The 15,562-nt window shown below is 42.8% G+C and overlaps 1 protein-coding gene across 1 annotated transcript in view; it reads right to left on the bottom strand.

The window, feature by feature from the left end:
* The window catches only part of LOC109750788 (uncharacterized), a 58,747-nt gene extending 43,528 nt beyond the window's left edge, over positions 1–15,219 (bottom strand). Inside the window, exon 1 of the mRNA XM_040397989.1 lies at positions 15,130–15,219. Within this exon, the coding sequence (XP_040253923.1) occupies positions 15,130–15,219 (90 nt within the window). The remainder of the gene's footprint in view (positions 1–15,129) is intronic.
* Positions 15,220–15,562: the final 343 nt, after the last annotated feature.

Raw genomic sequence — 15,562 nt, 5'->3', positions numbered from 1 at the left:
TATCTCACTCAAAACTTGAAAACTTCAATCACACAAAACTTAATGGAACTTCGTGAGATGGGTTAGTATGATAAAGAGTAAACCATTCACTTTGGTACTGTCAAAGACAAGGTTCATAATTGTTCTCACACAATGCCTACTGTACCATATCATTTTTACAAATTATATTGAGAAATATAAGCCATAGAAACTAGAAAACAAGCAAACTATGCAATGAAAACAGAATCAGTCAGAAATAGAACAGTCTGTAATGATCTGAACAGAAACCATACTTCTGCTACTCCAAAAATTATGAAATAAATTGGTGGTCGTGAGGAATTTGTCTATTAATCTTATGAAAAAAGAATCCCCTTGTTTTCTCAAAACACGGATTTGGCTCAGGATTGCCTTTTTTAATTCCAGGGTTTCTCTGAATTTGGTCAACTCAAAATAACTCTTCTGTGAAAAATGAAAGCTAATCTCGTGAGCGCAAAGTTTCTGTTTTTTACAGCAAGATCACATTAACTTTCACCCAAGTCTTCCCAAAGGTCTTACTTGGCACTTTATTGAAACAAAAGGTATAAAACATGATTACTACAGTATCTTAATCATGTGAACACACAAAAATAGTAAGGGTAAATATTGGGTTGTCTCCCAACAAGCGCTTTTCTTTAATGTCTTTTAGCTAGGCATGATGATTTCAATGATGCTCACATAAAAGATAAGAATTGAAACATAAAGAGAGCATCATGAAGAATATGACTAGCACATTTAAATCTAACACACTTCCTATGCCTAGGCATTTTGTGAGCACACAACTTCTGGGAATAAGGATCAACTAGCATAGGAAGGCAAACCAAGTATAACTTCAAAACTTGTAACATCCCAAATTTTCAATTTGGAATGTTATACATTAGATCATCATTGCATATAATATTTTATTGCATTTTGGTTGATCCTAGAAATTCTACGCAACTCAAGGACCCACGGAGAGAGTTGGGGATTTCGTTATTTTCATATTCGAGTTTTTCTCGAATTTTGAAAAGAGGATCTTTGATTTTATTTATTTTTCTCTAAAATATTTATTTTATTAAAAATAAAAGAGAGAGGATAAAATGACTTCCTCAAAATAAAGAAATATCAGAGATTTAATATTAAAATCAAATAAGATTTTTATTCGGAGTTTTGTCGCTATTTTATTTGAATTAGGAAAAATATGCGTTTTTGAAAATTGCATTTTAGGACCAAATAAATGTTCACCTTGTCCGGCCTATTTTCAGAGGACGGGGAAAATTTATTTCGGGATTTTTCGAGTTCGTTTAGTATTTATTTTCTTTCTTTTTCTGCACGTCGGGATTATTTAAAAAAAAGTCAAACCGACTTCGGGCCGTACCCGGCCAGGAGACCTCGGGCCGGGCCCTTTATAAGCCGCCGCCCGCACCCCGCAGCCCACCCAGCCACGCTGCCGCCCCAAAGCCTAGCCCGCCCGTCGCCGTCGACCACCGCCGCCGGAGCCGCCGCGTCGCTGCCCGCCGGAGTTCGAGGTAGCCGCCGGTTTTTTTAAAAACCGATCGGTTTTATTTCGTAAACCCTAGTTTTCATTTTTTAGATCGGTTCGGTTTATTTTTATTGGTTTAGTTATTTAGCGAACGTTCATCCGTACGTTCGTTTTAACGAACGGTTTTCACCGTTTAGTCGCAGATAACGAACGTTCGTTTGTTAGCCTGTTCGTCAGTTTTTCTTTTTCTCGGATTTTCCGCGATTATTTTCGATCGCGATTTCTGATCCGATTTTCGTTCTAGTATAAGTTTTCGCTCGTTTATCGGAATCAGGCGATTCAAGCGCCTAGAGTTTCATCTCGAAACCCTCTTTCTGTTTAGCCAACGTAACCAAGTTTTTGATACTGTAAAATTTGACTTTAGTCCATATTAGTAAACGAAGCTTGTTTCTTTCGCCGTTTGAGTTTTGTTGCTTCGTTTGATTTGATTCTTTTTGCAAACCCGAGTTCTTAAGTTGAACTTTCTGGTTAGATCTCTTATTTGAGTTTTACCCGTGCTCTTGCTTGATTGTTTATTGTATGCTTGTTTGTTTGCGATAGAGTACCCGGAGTGCGAAGCGTGCTACTACGAGTCTCTAGGTTTCGCGGATCATCAGCAAGGCAAGTAACACTTTGATCATACCTCTTTACTACCCAGTTTTATTGCATTAGATCAATCCTCAAACAATTGCATGATTAGGATCTGAATTAAATTGTGGGTTGGGAAGTAGCTGAGGTAGTACCTATTCACCTGTTTATTATCAAACCCTGGGAGTTACTTCTACGTTATGCTTATATTGCTATGCTATGCTCGTAGACGTGGATTGGGTTTGAGTGTATTCATGACAGATGTGAGATTGTCAATTAATGGTTAAACCTAAGGTGGCAACTTAAATACACATCTGGGTGGATTGAGGCACCTGGGTATCCAGTGGTTGCCTGTATTTTTGGAAATCCCGAGGTACCGTGTGATTCTCCTATGGACCGCCACCCAGGCTCAAAGGGATCATGAGATTATTCATACTAGAAACTTCCGTGTGCAGCCACAAGCTATTATGGGCTCTAGCATAGTTGATTAAGTCGTGTGAACTCTTATAGTGGTAGACTAGCAGATGTAGGGGATGTAGGTGGTACTGTCTACCCATCGTAAGGTGCTAACACTTCTGAAAGACTGTGTCTCGGTCATCCATTTCTCAAACACCATGTAGTGCGAGAAATCCAACGGAGGAGATCGAGTCTTGTGGGATAAGTGCGCAAACCTCTGCAGAGTGTACAAACTAATCATGGTTAGCCGTGTCCCCGGTTATGGACATCTTGAGTATCTGGTTCTTGGATTATCATGTTGATCTCATCACTACTTAATTATTTGATGGGTTGTTAATGATTAATTTTATTTGGGATTGAGAGGGGTTTTACCTTCTCAATGTTTTCAACAAACTTTGTAGTTAAATAAAGTATATTCCTTTGCAGTAGGGAAAAATTGGCTTTTTGCAAAACATATTAACCATACAGCCTCCACCAGCCATGTATGGATGTAGTGATAGCATTATTCTGTTCATTACTCCCTTGTGTTACTTTGCCAGCATATTCCATGTGTTGACCCATTTCGGGCTGCAACATATCATGTTGCAGACTTTTCAGACGACGAGTAAGGAGCCTTAGGTCGTGGTCTTTCACTCAGTGATGCCGTTGGAGTTGATGGACTCACTTTATCTTCCAAGCCTTCCGCTGTTATCGTTTTAGATGGCCTTAAGCCATATTTATTGCAATAAGTTCTCTTTTGAGACATTCGATGTAATAAGTGTGTGATTGCTACTCTGTTATAAATCCTTCAAGTACTGTGTGTGTCAGCATTACCGATCCAGGGATGACACTTATGCACAGAGATCAGCCTGTTTGAGGTCTGGTCGCTCCAAAGATGGTATCAGAGCACACGCTGACTGTAGGACACGACCACTAAGCTAAAGCCCTAGATCACTACTCTCTTCTCATTTCTAACTCCTCTCCATTTTCTACTCTTTAGGATGGCGGATGCAAGGATCAAGTTCATGCAACCGGATGAAGACACCCCATTTGGACGCCACTTGAAGGAAGTCACTAGGTACTTGAACATCGGAATACCAAGCTTCACCGGGACTTACAACGCCACTTTAGCAGAGGAGGAGCGCTGGATGATTCAAGTTCAAGTTCCAGGAAGAACATTCACGCCAGTCACTGAGCCCATGGAGTTTTCCTTCGATGCCCCAACCTGGAGTCTAGGAAAGAGTATGGCAGCTCACATCACCATGGGACGCATTGGAGAAGTTTACCACAATGATCTCAAGGATACAATCTACCAGATTTGTGGGCGCCGAGATGAGCAATGGGAGATGATCAGCACCAGGAAGGATAGATCGATTGCCTCTTTCATCCAGGAGTTAAACCAGCACATTCGATGCCAGGAGAACCAGATGTGCGCAGGCATGGCGGATTTGAAGAAAGCAATGACAAGGATCATAGAACTGGAGGAAGAACTCAAGGCTACACGCGAGGATTATATGGAGGAAATCGTCGAACTAGTGGAGAAGAATGGCGACCTGACAAAGAAGCTAGGAGTTTTCATGGGAGACCCTGCGCCAGGAGGAGAAGATGACAGCTCCACTTGCTTGGAGAACTACATCATCATTGACGACACTGACTCGGACCCCGACGATAGCGATGATGATTATGTTGATGAAGCTAGAGCAGATATCATGGAGTCTTCGACCGAGCAATTTTTCTAGTAGACCACCAAATCAGTAGTAGTATTCCACCATGTATATAGCATAGTCCAAACACTTTTGTAACGATAGTTCTAGACCGATTGTATGCCCTTGTTTGATTTGATTGAGTGATATGTTTGTGTTTGTCTCATGTGCATATGGGTAGTGTTTTCCCTCTAGACCTCATTCTATTCTGTTTTCTCATCTTTTCTAAACCCAACAGATGCCTCCGAGACGGGACAATGGATTTGCTTTCCCACCGGAGCTCACTCAGTTGATCCAGCAGCAGAATGCATTGATGCAGATACTAGTTCAGAATCAGAACCAGGGGAACAACAACAACAACAACAACCCACCACCCCCACCAGTTGACCACTTAGCCCGCTTTCTTAGGCTGAATCCGCCGGTGTTCTCCAGTAGCACTGAGCCGATTGTTGCAGATGATTGGCTTCGCAAGATTGAAAGGGAGTTGACCACTACAGGATGCACAGATGCGGAGAGAGTGCATTTTTCCGCACATCAGCTTGATGGACCTGCAACATCTTGGTGGGAGAATTTCATAGTCACTTACCCTATTGACACTGTGACATGGGACCAGTTCCAGCAGGCTTTTCGCACTGCCCATGTTTCAGTAGGAGCTATGGCCATGAAGAAGCGTGAGTTTCGCAACTTACGCCAAGGAGGGTGCACTGTTGGCCAATATGTGGATGAGTTTAGTAAGTTGGCACGTTATGCCCCAGATGACGTCGCTACGGATGCAGCTAAGAAGGAGAAGTTTTTGGAAGGACTGAATGATGAGCTGAGCATGCAGTTGATGGTGGCAAATTTCAATAATTATCAGGAGTTGGTAGATAGAGCTCTCATGCTTGAAGGGAAGCAGCGGCAGATTGACAGCCGCAAAAGGAAGTATGTACAAGGGAAGTACAATTCTGGAGCCCAGCAGAGACCCCGTTACACCTCGAATTCAGGAGGACTTGTTCATAACCATGGAGGCCACACTCATAATGGAGGAAGTTCGCACAATCATAGTGGCCCCAAGAATGGTAACGGTAATGGAGGAAGTAGCGGACAGAACCGTTCCAACCCGGCAACACCCGCGAAGAAGGATCTAAGACACGTGACTTGCTACAAATGCCAGAAGACCGTACATTATGCCAATGAGTGTCCTGAAGCTAAGAATGGAAACGGCAATGGAAGCTCTGGGAAGAATCCCAACCCTTTCACCAGGGGACAAGTGAACCACGTTAACGTGGAGGAGGTTGAAGCCCAGCCAGATGCAGTAATTGGTAAGTTTTTGGTTAAGTCATTTACTGCAGTCGTACTTTTTGATACTGGTGCATCACATTCATACATATCAAGGGGATCCGTGGATAAGTTTAAACTGCTAACCCAAGCCCTTAGGTCATCCATGTTAGTTACCTCGCCAGGAGCAGAGTATATGGCTAGCCTATGGTGTGATCGGTTACCATTAAGGATTGGTAACTACTTGTTCCCCTCAGACCTAATAGTATTGGAGTCACAAGGATTGGATGTGATATTAGGCATGGATTGGTTATCGAAGTATGGAGGGAACATTGACTGCGCCAGTAAGTCAATTTTGCTTACCACCCCAGAAGGAAGAAGGATCAAGTATGTATCCCGGCATGTGCCGAATAGGACTCAAGTAAATTCCTTATCAGGATTTGTACAGGAGGAAGTAACAGTGGTGAAGGATTTTCCGGATGTATTTCCAGAAGAATTGCCAGGCATGCCACCGGATAGAGACATTGAATTTTTAATTGAGCTTTTGCCAGGAACAGGGCCAATATCTAAGAGACCGTACAGAATGCCCGCAAAAGATTTGGAGGAAATTAAGAAGCAGATTAAGGAGTTACTGGATAAGGGCTATATTCGCCCAAGTTTGTCACCTTGGGGATCACCAGTACTTCTAGTGGAGAAGAAGGATGGATCATTAAGGATGGTTGTTGATTATCGTGGATTGAATGAAGTGACGATCAAGAACAAGTACCCACTGCCGATGATCAATGATTTGTTTGACCAGCTGCAAGGAGCAAAGGTGTTTTCCAAGATTGATTTGCGATCAGGATATCACCAGCTGAAGATTCGAGAGTAGGACATACCGAAGACAGCTTTTACAACGAGGTACGGGCTGTATGAGTATACCGTTATGTCATTTGGTCCGACTAACGCACCTGCCTATTTTATGAACATGATGAACAAAGTGTTTATGGAGTTTTTGGATAAGTTCGTTGTGGTGTTCATTGATGACATTCTGGTCTACTCTAAGAACAAAGAGGAACATAAAGAGCATTTGCGTTTGGTACTTGGTAAGCTCAGAGAACATCAGTTATACGCCAAGTTCAACAAGTGCGAGTTTTGGTTGAAGGAAGTTGGATTCCTTGGACATGTTATATCCGGAGAAGGAATAGCAGTGGACCCCACCAGAGTTGTCACTGTGACAAATTGGGAGTCACCCACGTCAGTTGGAGAGATTCAGAGTTTTCTTGGACTCACAGGATATTACCGGAGGTTCATTGAGAATTTCTCAAAGATTGCAAAGCCCATGACGGAGTTGTTGAAGAAGGACACCAAGTTCAATTGGACTGAGGAATGTGAGGCCAGTTTTCAGGAGTTGAAGAGACGCTTGGTTACATCACCAGTGTTGGTTTTCGTTCGTTAGCCTGTTCGTCAGTTTTTCTTTTTCTCAGATTTTCCGCGATTATTTTCGATCGCGATTTCTGATCCGATTTTCGTTCTAGTATAAGTTTTCGCTCGTTTATCAGAATCAGGCGATTCAAGCGCCTAGAGTTTCGTCTCGAAACCCTCTTTCTGTTTAGCCAACTTAAACAAGTTTTTGCTACTGTAAAATTTGACTTTAGTCCAGATTAGTAAACGAAGCTTGTTTCTTTCGCCGTTTGAGTTTTGTTGCTTCGTTTGATTTGATTCTTTTTGCAAACCGGAGTTCTTAAGTTGAACTTTCTGGTTAGATCTCTTATTTGAGTTTTACCCATGCTCTTGCTTGATTGCTTATTGTATGCTTGTTTGTTTGCGATAGAGTACCCGGAGTGCGAAGCGTGCTACTACGAGTCTCTAGGTTTCGCGGATCATTAGCAAGGCAAGTAAAACTTTGATCATATCTCTTTAATACCCAGTTTTATTGCATTAGATCAATCCTCAAACAATTGCATGGTTAGGATCTGAATTAAATTGTGGGTTGGGAAGTAGTTGAGGTAGTACCTATTCACCTGTTTATTATCAAACCCTGGGAGTTACTTCTACGTTATGCTTATATTGCTATGCTATGCTCGTAGACGTGGATTGGGTTTGAGTGTATTCATGACAGATGTGAGATTGTTAATTAATGGTTAAACCTAAGGTGGCAACTTAAATACACATCTGGGTGGATTGAGGCACCTGGGTATCCAGTGATTGCCTGTATTTTTGGAAATCCCGGGGTACCGTGTGATTCTCCTATGGACCGCCACCCAGGCTCAAAGGGATCATGAGATTATTCATACTAGAAACTTCCGTGTGCAGCCACAAGCTATTATGGGCTCTAGCATAGTTGATTAAGTCGTGTGAACTCTTATAGTGGTAGACTAGCAGATGTAGGGGATGTAGGTGGTACTTTCTACCCATCGTAAGGTGCTAACGCTTCTGAAAGACTGTGTCTTGGTCATCCGTTTCTCAAACACCATGTAGTGCGAGAAATCCAATGGAGGAGATCGAGTCTTGTGGGAAAAGTGCGCAAACCTCTACAGAGTGTACAAACTAATCATGGTTAGCCGTGTCCCCGGTTATGGACATCTTGAGTATCTGGTTCTTGGATTATCATGTTGATCTCATCACTACTTAATTAATTTGATGGGTTGTTAATGATTACTTTTAATTGGGATTGAGAGGGGGTTTACCTTCTCAATGTTTTCAACAAACTTTGTAGTTAAATAAAGTATATTCCTTTGCAGTAGGGAAAAATTGGCTTTTCGCAAAACATATTAACCATACAACCTCCACCAGCCATATATGCATGTAGTGATAGCATTATTCTGTTCATTACTCTCTTGTGTTACTTTGCCAGCATATTCCATGTGCTGAGCCGTTTTCGGGCTGCAACGTATCATGTTGCAGACTTTTCAGACGACGAGTAAGGAGCCTTAGGTCGTGGTCTTTCACTCAGTGATGCCGTTGGAGTTGATGGACTCACTTTATCTTCCAAGCCTTCCGCTGTTATCGTTTTAGATGGCCTTAAGCCATATTTATTGTAATAAGTTCTCTTTTGAGACATTCGATGTAATAAGTGTGTGATTGCTACTCTGTTATAAATCCTTCAAGTACTGTGTGTGTCAGCATTACCGATCCAGGGATGACACTTATGCACAGAGATCAGACTGTTTGAGGTCTGGTCGCTACAAAAACTTTAAGCACATAGAGAGGAAACTTGGTATTATATTCCTCCCTCGTAATAATTTTCAGTAGCATCATGAATGAATTCAACAATATAACCATCACATAAAGCATTCTTTTCATGATTTATAAGCATAGAAAATTTTCTACTCTCTACATATGCAAAATTCTTCTCATTCGGAATAATGGGAGCAAACTCAACAGAATAACGGTCATGTGAGGCATAATCCAATTGAAAATTAAAATCATGATGACAAGTTTCATGGTTAACATTATTCTTTATAGCATACATGCCATCACAATAATCATCATAGATAGAATTTTGTTCTCATAATCAATTGGAACCTCTTCCGAAATAGTGGAATTATTACTAACTAAAGTTGACACTCTTCCAAATCCACTTTCATAAATATCACACTAAGATTCAACACCCTCCAAAATAGTGGGATCACCAATTCCTAAAGTTGACACTCTTCCAACCCCACTTTAGATTATAGTATTATTCATACTCCAAAAGATACAAGTGAAGTTCATGGAGCATTCTACAATTAATATAGACTAACCAATATCCAAGCTCAAAATATATAAGTGAAGCACACGAAGCATTCTATAAAACCATACTCAAAAGATTTAAGTGAAGCACAAAGAGAAATTCTATAAGATCATACTTAAAAGATATAAGTGAAGCACATGAAGTATTCTATAAAACAATGAAGGGCTATCTCATACTAGCATGGTTCTTAAAGGAAAAACAAAAACACAAAGGACACAAATCATGTGAACAAAACAAAAACCAAGGTATACCGATAATTGTTGAAGAGGAAAGATGGGATGCCAACCGGGGCATCCCCAAGCTTAGATGCTTGAGTATCCTTGAAATATTTACTTGGGGTGCCTTGGGCATCCCCAAGCTTGAACTCTTGCCTCTCTTTATTCTTCTCATATTGATAGCCCCTCGATCTTCGAACACTTCATCCACACAAGACTTTAACAAAAACTTTGTGAGATCCGTTAGTATAATAAAGCAAATCACTACCTTTAAGTACTATTGAAAACTTATTAAAATTTCATATTAGAACTATATCTACCGTATTCCAACTTCACCATGTTTAATACCCCCCGATACTACCCATAGATTCATCAAAATAAGCGAACAACACATAGAAAACAGAATCTGTCAAAAACAGGACAGTCTGTAGTAATCTGGAAGTTTAGTAAACTTATGTAACTCCAAAAAATTGTAAAAAATATGATAATTTAAAAAATTTGTACAGAATTAATCTGCAAAAAGTTTCAGACCAATTTGACTTTCCAGTAAAAAATGTAAATTCACGCGCTATAGCCAAAGTTTCTGTTTTTGTACTGCACATAGTAAACAAGCAATCTAATCATCTTAAAACCGAAGCTTGGCACATTATTTTTATAATACAATGGATATATACAAGGGGATAATTATTTCTAGAGAATATTCCATGAAATGTTTTACATTGTTTCGATGAGCATGAACACAAGTGTTCAAGGTCGACCCTCACTTCTCCAATGCATAACCTTCCAATCACTTCTCTTATTGAAAAACTTTTTAGACATGAGAGGCAAGTAATTTTTTTTGTATTTTCATTCTTTTATTTTTTTGTATGTTTCACCCACAACTAAACAGAAACAAAAAGTAAAAACAAAATCTACTTAGTGAGAAAGCAAACAAGCCTACACGAAAATACAAAGCCCACGCTATTGCTCCCCGGCAACGGCGCCAGAAAAGAGCTTGATAATCCCCAAGTGCAAGGAATCATCGTAGCAATTCCCAATGGTGGAAGTGATAAGTATGTAGTGTCGAACCCACAAGGAGCTAAAGGTAAGATCAATATTCTCTCATGTCATATCTGCCACTGATACGACTCTACGTACACCGAACGTTTGCTTCGAACTAGAAACGAGAAATAAAACTACGTTGTGGGTATGAAGAGGATAACTTTCCATGGTATCAGAGAGATAAAATATAAAAGTAGGTGCTGTTATCATAAAGTTAGAATATATTACTAAATATTATAAATAGCGAGTGTGGAATAATGATGGGTCGGTGTGCGGAATTATCCTAGGCAATTGTTAACAAGACCGGTAGTCGTCATTGCAATTTCATATGAGGGAGAGGCATAAGCTAACATACTTTATCTTCTTGGATCATATGCACTTATGATTGGAACTCTAGCAAGCATCCGAAACAACTAAAGATCATTAAGGTAAAACCCAACCATAGCATTTAAAGCATCAAGTCCCCTTTATCCCATACGCAACAACCCCTTACTCGGGTTTATGCTTCTGTCACTCAAGCAACCCACTATAAGCGAATCATGAACGTATTGCAACACCCTATAGCGGGAATCCCTCACGCTTGCGTGACATGGAGGGCACAATAGGACAGCACCAAAATAAAACATACAACTCATACCAATCTAGATCATCAATCAACCCAAAGACAAAGAATATCTACTCAAAACATCATAGGATGGCAACACATCATTGGATCATAATATGTGGCATAAAGCACCATGTTCAATTAGGAATTACAGCAGGGTGCGGGAGAGTGGACCGCGTAAAAGAGACGAGGATGGTGATGATGATGGTGATGTTGATGAAGACGATCACCGTGGCAATGATTCCCCTCCCGATGGCACTCTGGCGATGATGGCCCCCTCCGGCAGGGTGCCAGAGAGGGCCTAGATTGATTTCTCGTGGCTACAGAGGCTTGCGACGGCGGAACTTCCGATCTAGGTTATTTTCTGGAGGTTTGGGCATTTATAGGAGAGGTTGGCATCGAGAACAAGTCAGGGGGCCCCATGGGAAGTCCACGAGGCACAGGGGCGCGCCCCCACCCTCGTGGGGCCCACGGGACTCCCCTTCGGTAGATTTTTGTTCCAGTATTTTTCATATTTTCCAGAAAAAATCTCCGTTGATTTTTAGCGCATTCCGAGAACTTTATTTCTGCACAAAAACAACACCACGGTAGTTCTGCTGAAAACAGCGTCAGTCCGGGTTAGTTCTAATCAAATCATACCCAAAATCATATAAAACTATTGTAAACATGGCATGAATACTTCATAAATTATAGATACGTTGGAGACGTATCAAACCCCATGGATGAACAGTAGATGGTGGAGGCTGGAGGAAGTCGACGGTGGATGAACAGTAGCAGGTGGATGCTGGAGGAAGTTGATGGTGGATGAACAGTTGCCCGTGGAGTCCCGTTTTGCGGTACGCCACACCCCTACCGATCAACAAGACCCCGTTTCGACTATAGGCGCTCCAACACTAGTCCATTTCCTCCGTTTTGTGGTAAGCCACACCCCTCCCGATCAACAGGTCCCCGTTTCGACCGTACGCGGTCGAACACAAGTACGTTTCCTCCGTTTTGCGGTATGCCAGACCCTTCCCGATGAACAAGACCCTGTTTCGACCGTACACGGTCGAACAGAAGGGCCGTTTCCTCAGTCTTGCGGTACGCCAGACCTTGTTTCGGCTCTTCCCTCCAAGCTGGTTGGCTCCCGATGAACACGACGTATCCAGTTGCCTCCCGATGAACACCGCGCATTCCGTTGCCTCCCCATGAACATGACGCAGTTTCTCCGTTCCGACCCAGCCGTTTGGCTTCCGATGAACGGGATTAGTCGTTGTACGCGCTAGACATCCTGCCCGTATGTACGTACGTAGCCGTATTTACTATCTTGCAGCGTGGCCACGTACGTGTACACGATATAGACGGGACTGCGTGACGTGCTACGTTGGCTCCTCTACTTCAACACGTGCCGCTCCTTACTCGGCCACGGACATCACTGTAGAGACACCGATCGACTGCTATGTACGTACACGTTCACGGCCGGACAAATAACGCTACCTTCGCTTCAAGCTGGTGGGTCCCAGCTGTCAGGGGGTAAGAAGGCAGTTCCTTCCGTGTGAAGATAAAGCCAGTGGGTCCCAGCTATCAGGGGGAATGTTTTTTTCACGAAATGCAGTGGCCCTTCCGATGGGTTCGAGGTGTCAGGTGGAGGAATCATTATTTTGTGCGTAATAAGGAGGCACTTTCTTGCACGTGGCCATAGACCCAACTGTCAGCCTCTCCACTTACAGTCCTCTTCTGATGGCTATCGTTCGTTGACCGCGTTGACGATGCCGTACCGCCCGAGAGCACCAAGGTGGTGGATGACGGCGCGACCTAGGAAGGGAACGACTCGGAGCCAGGGAATACGCAGCAGTGGATGCCCACGCGGAGGGGAGTACGAGGGTTGACTGCTTCGGCTGCGGTTTGAGGCTGCCATCTCCGGAGAATAATAGGGGGTGTGGGTGAGTAGAGGGAAGGCCTGACCAGTAGTAGTATGGTCAGGTGGTGAGGCCTGCACGGCAGCACAGCCGACCACGGGAGGCTGGAGCAGGCGGTACGGCGGGCGCAGGTTTGGGCGACTAGAGCAACAAGACCAGAGGTTGAAGATGCAGCTTGGCCGTTGGATTAACATCCAATGGTGAGTGCAGCTAGAATTATTTATTGACTAAGTTGACAAAGCCCTGCGTACGCGTTAACTTAGTAGGCCCACAAGTCAGCCTCCAAATCTGGTGGGTCCCAGCTAGCAGAGGGAATCAATTTTTTTCACGTAATAAGGTGGCACTTCCTTGCGTGCGAAGATGTTTTCTGGTTTTTTAATTTCTTCTTTTTCGAGTTAGAATAAAAAGAAAACAATTTAGCATCTTCGGTACAATCTATATTTTCGTGAAAAGGATCATAATAAAGCTGGTGGGTCCCAACTGTCAGGGAGAGGAAACTTTTTATTTCCGCGTAATGAAGGAAGCACCTCCTTGCGTGCGAAGATGTAGCTAGTGGGTCAAACCTGTCAGGGGGAGAAATTATTTGTTTTCGCATAATACGGGGGCACTTGCTGCGTGCGGCCATGGGCCATGTGGGTCCCTACTGTCAGCCAATCCACGTACATGCTTCATCCGATGGCTGCCGTTTGTTGACAAAGTTGACCACGCTGCACCGAGAGAAGCAACACAGTGAACGATGGCGAGTATTACGAAGGGAACGACCCGGAGCCGGCGAAGACAGAACAGTGGATGCCCACGCTGAGGGGAGTACGAGGGTTCATTGGTTCGGCTGTGGTGTGAAGCTGCCATCGCCGGTGAAGAACAGGAGGTGTTGGTGAGAAGAGGAATGGCCTGGACGGTGTTTGGGAGTAGAGTGGGCCGGTGAAGCCTGCGCGGCAGCACAGCCGACCACGAGAGGCGGTAACAGGCGGTACCGCCGGCGGTGGTTTGGGCGGCTGAAGCAAGAATATCCGAGATTGAAGAAGCACTACAGCCATTGGATGGACATCCAACGACCATTGCTACTAGAATCATGTCTTGACTATAAATTTACAAAGCCTTCCGTACGCCTTAGTAGGCCCACAAGCCTTCCGTACGCGTCACTGACTATAATTCTCAAAAAATAGTAGGCCCACAAGTGGGCATCACATCTATGGTAGAGAACATATAGCCCATTTGCGATTTGTAATAGTGTACAACCCATTTTTGAATTCTAATGGAATTTACTACAACCCATTTACAGTCTGTTAAAATCACAACCCATTTTCTAGCCAGGACAACGATTAATAATTTCAACAAACCTCTCAAAATAGAATTCAACCAAAAATACCACATTTGGTTGGGATCCAAAAAAAATTTATCCTGAAATTTCGAGTCAGATTAAATATAATTTCAAAATGAATTTGTATTAGGTAAAAATACCCTCGCACAATAAGTAATGAAATTAAAATTTTCAAATTCAAACAATAATATTTTTGAAACTAATTACCTGTTTGGTGCATTTTTGTATATTTACAGCCCAGTTTTTATAATTACATCCCGTTTATTATTATGTCTTAAAGCCCATTTTCTTGTTAGGCCTAATGTCTTCATAGGAAAGATTTACAGCCCAGCGGGGCGGAGAATAACAAGTTGACCTGGGTTGGGTATTCCGCAAAAAAAGTATAGCTGGGCTAGCCATTTTCACCTTGAAAATATGATATCTGGACTGGATATTTGGTCGACATAAAATAATAGCCTGGGCTAGATGGGCCACAGCCCGCCCAGTTGATACTCTGCTCCTCTGAACAACAACAAAAACATCGCTCAAGAAAAACTCCGCTTACACCTAAAAAAACAAATACTGCTCGAGCTGCTGTGTCCCAACTGTCGGCCGCTCCTTGTGCAATTCTCTCGTTTATTGACTATATAGGTTGACGATGGTGTGGGACTGTGATGTCAGGAAACCAGGAGGAAGCCAAAAAATTATTGTTGTATATAATAAGGAGGAACCTGCGTATGTACGGCTATGGCCCTAGTGGGCCCCTACTATCATCCTATCCAAATAAAGTCATCTCCTGATTCCTCATGTTCATTGACCATGTTGACAATGCTCGGCGCCATGGCGAGTGCAACAACTCGAAGGACGATGGAGACGGCCTCGCAGGCCCTACGGATGGTGTTATACAGCGCCTGCTGCTCATTCAGGAAGCCAGGATCATCGGACATCACGGGCCCTCTGGATTGTTTCACACCTGTATTAAGATACAAGTGTAATTTACTCGTCATCGGAAACAACGCGTAAAATACAGGCGTAATGAAACCGAGGTCCCGAGGTCTGTAACAAAAACCGGCGAGTTACGCCTGTAATTTGAGAGACCAGTGTATATTTTACTAGTCAAAATCGACCAACCAAGCGCTTCGCCCAAGACCATCTGCTTTTATTTATAAGCGTCAGTTTTACAAGCGGTTTTGGTTGGAAAACAACAATCCAATCACGGCCTAAGATGATGAGTTGGTCGGAAGATCATATGGTTTCACCTCTAACCTACCCGAGTTGTCGTATAGGCTA

This window comes from Aegilops tauschii, chromosome 1, assembly GCF_002575655.3.
Source record: "Aegilops tauschii subsp. strangulata cultivar AL8/78 chromosome 1, Aet v6.0, whole genome shotgun sequence".
NCBI classification, from domain to species: domain Eukaryota; kingdom Viridiplantae; phylum Streptophyta; class Magnoliopsida; order Poales; family Poaceae; genus Aegilops; species Aegilops tauschii.
The sequence above is the reverse complement of the archived record's forward strand: the minus strand, read 5'-3'. Positions and strand labels throughout refer to the sequence as shown.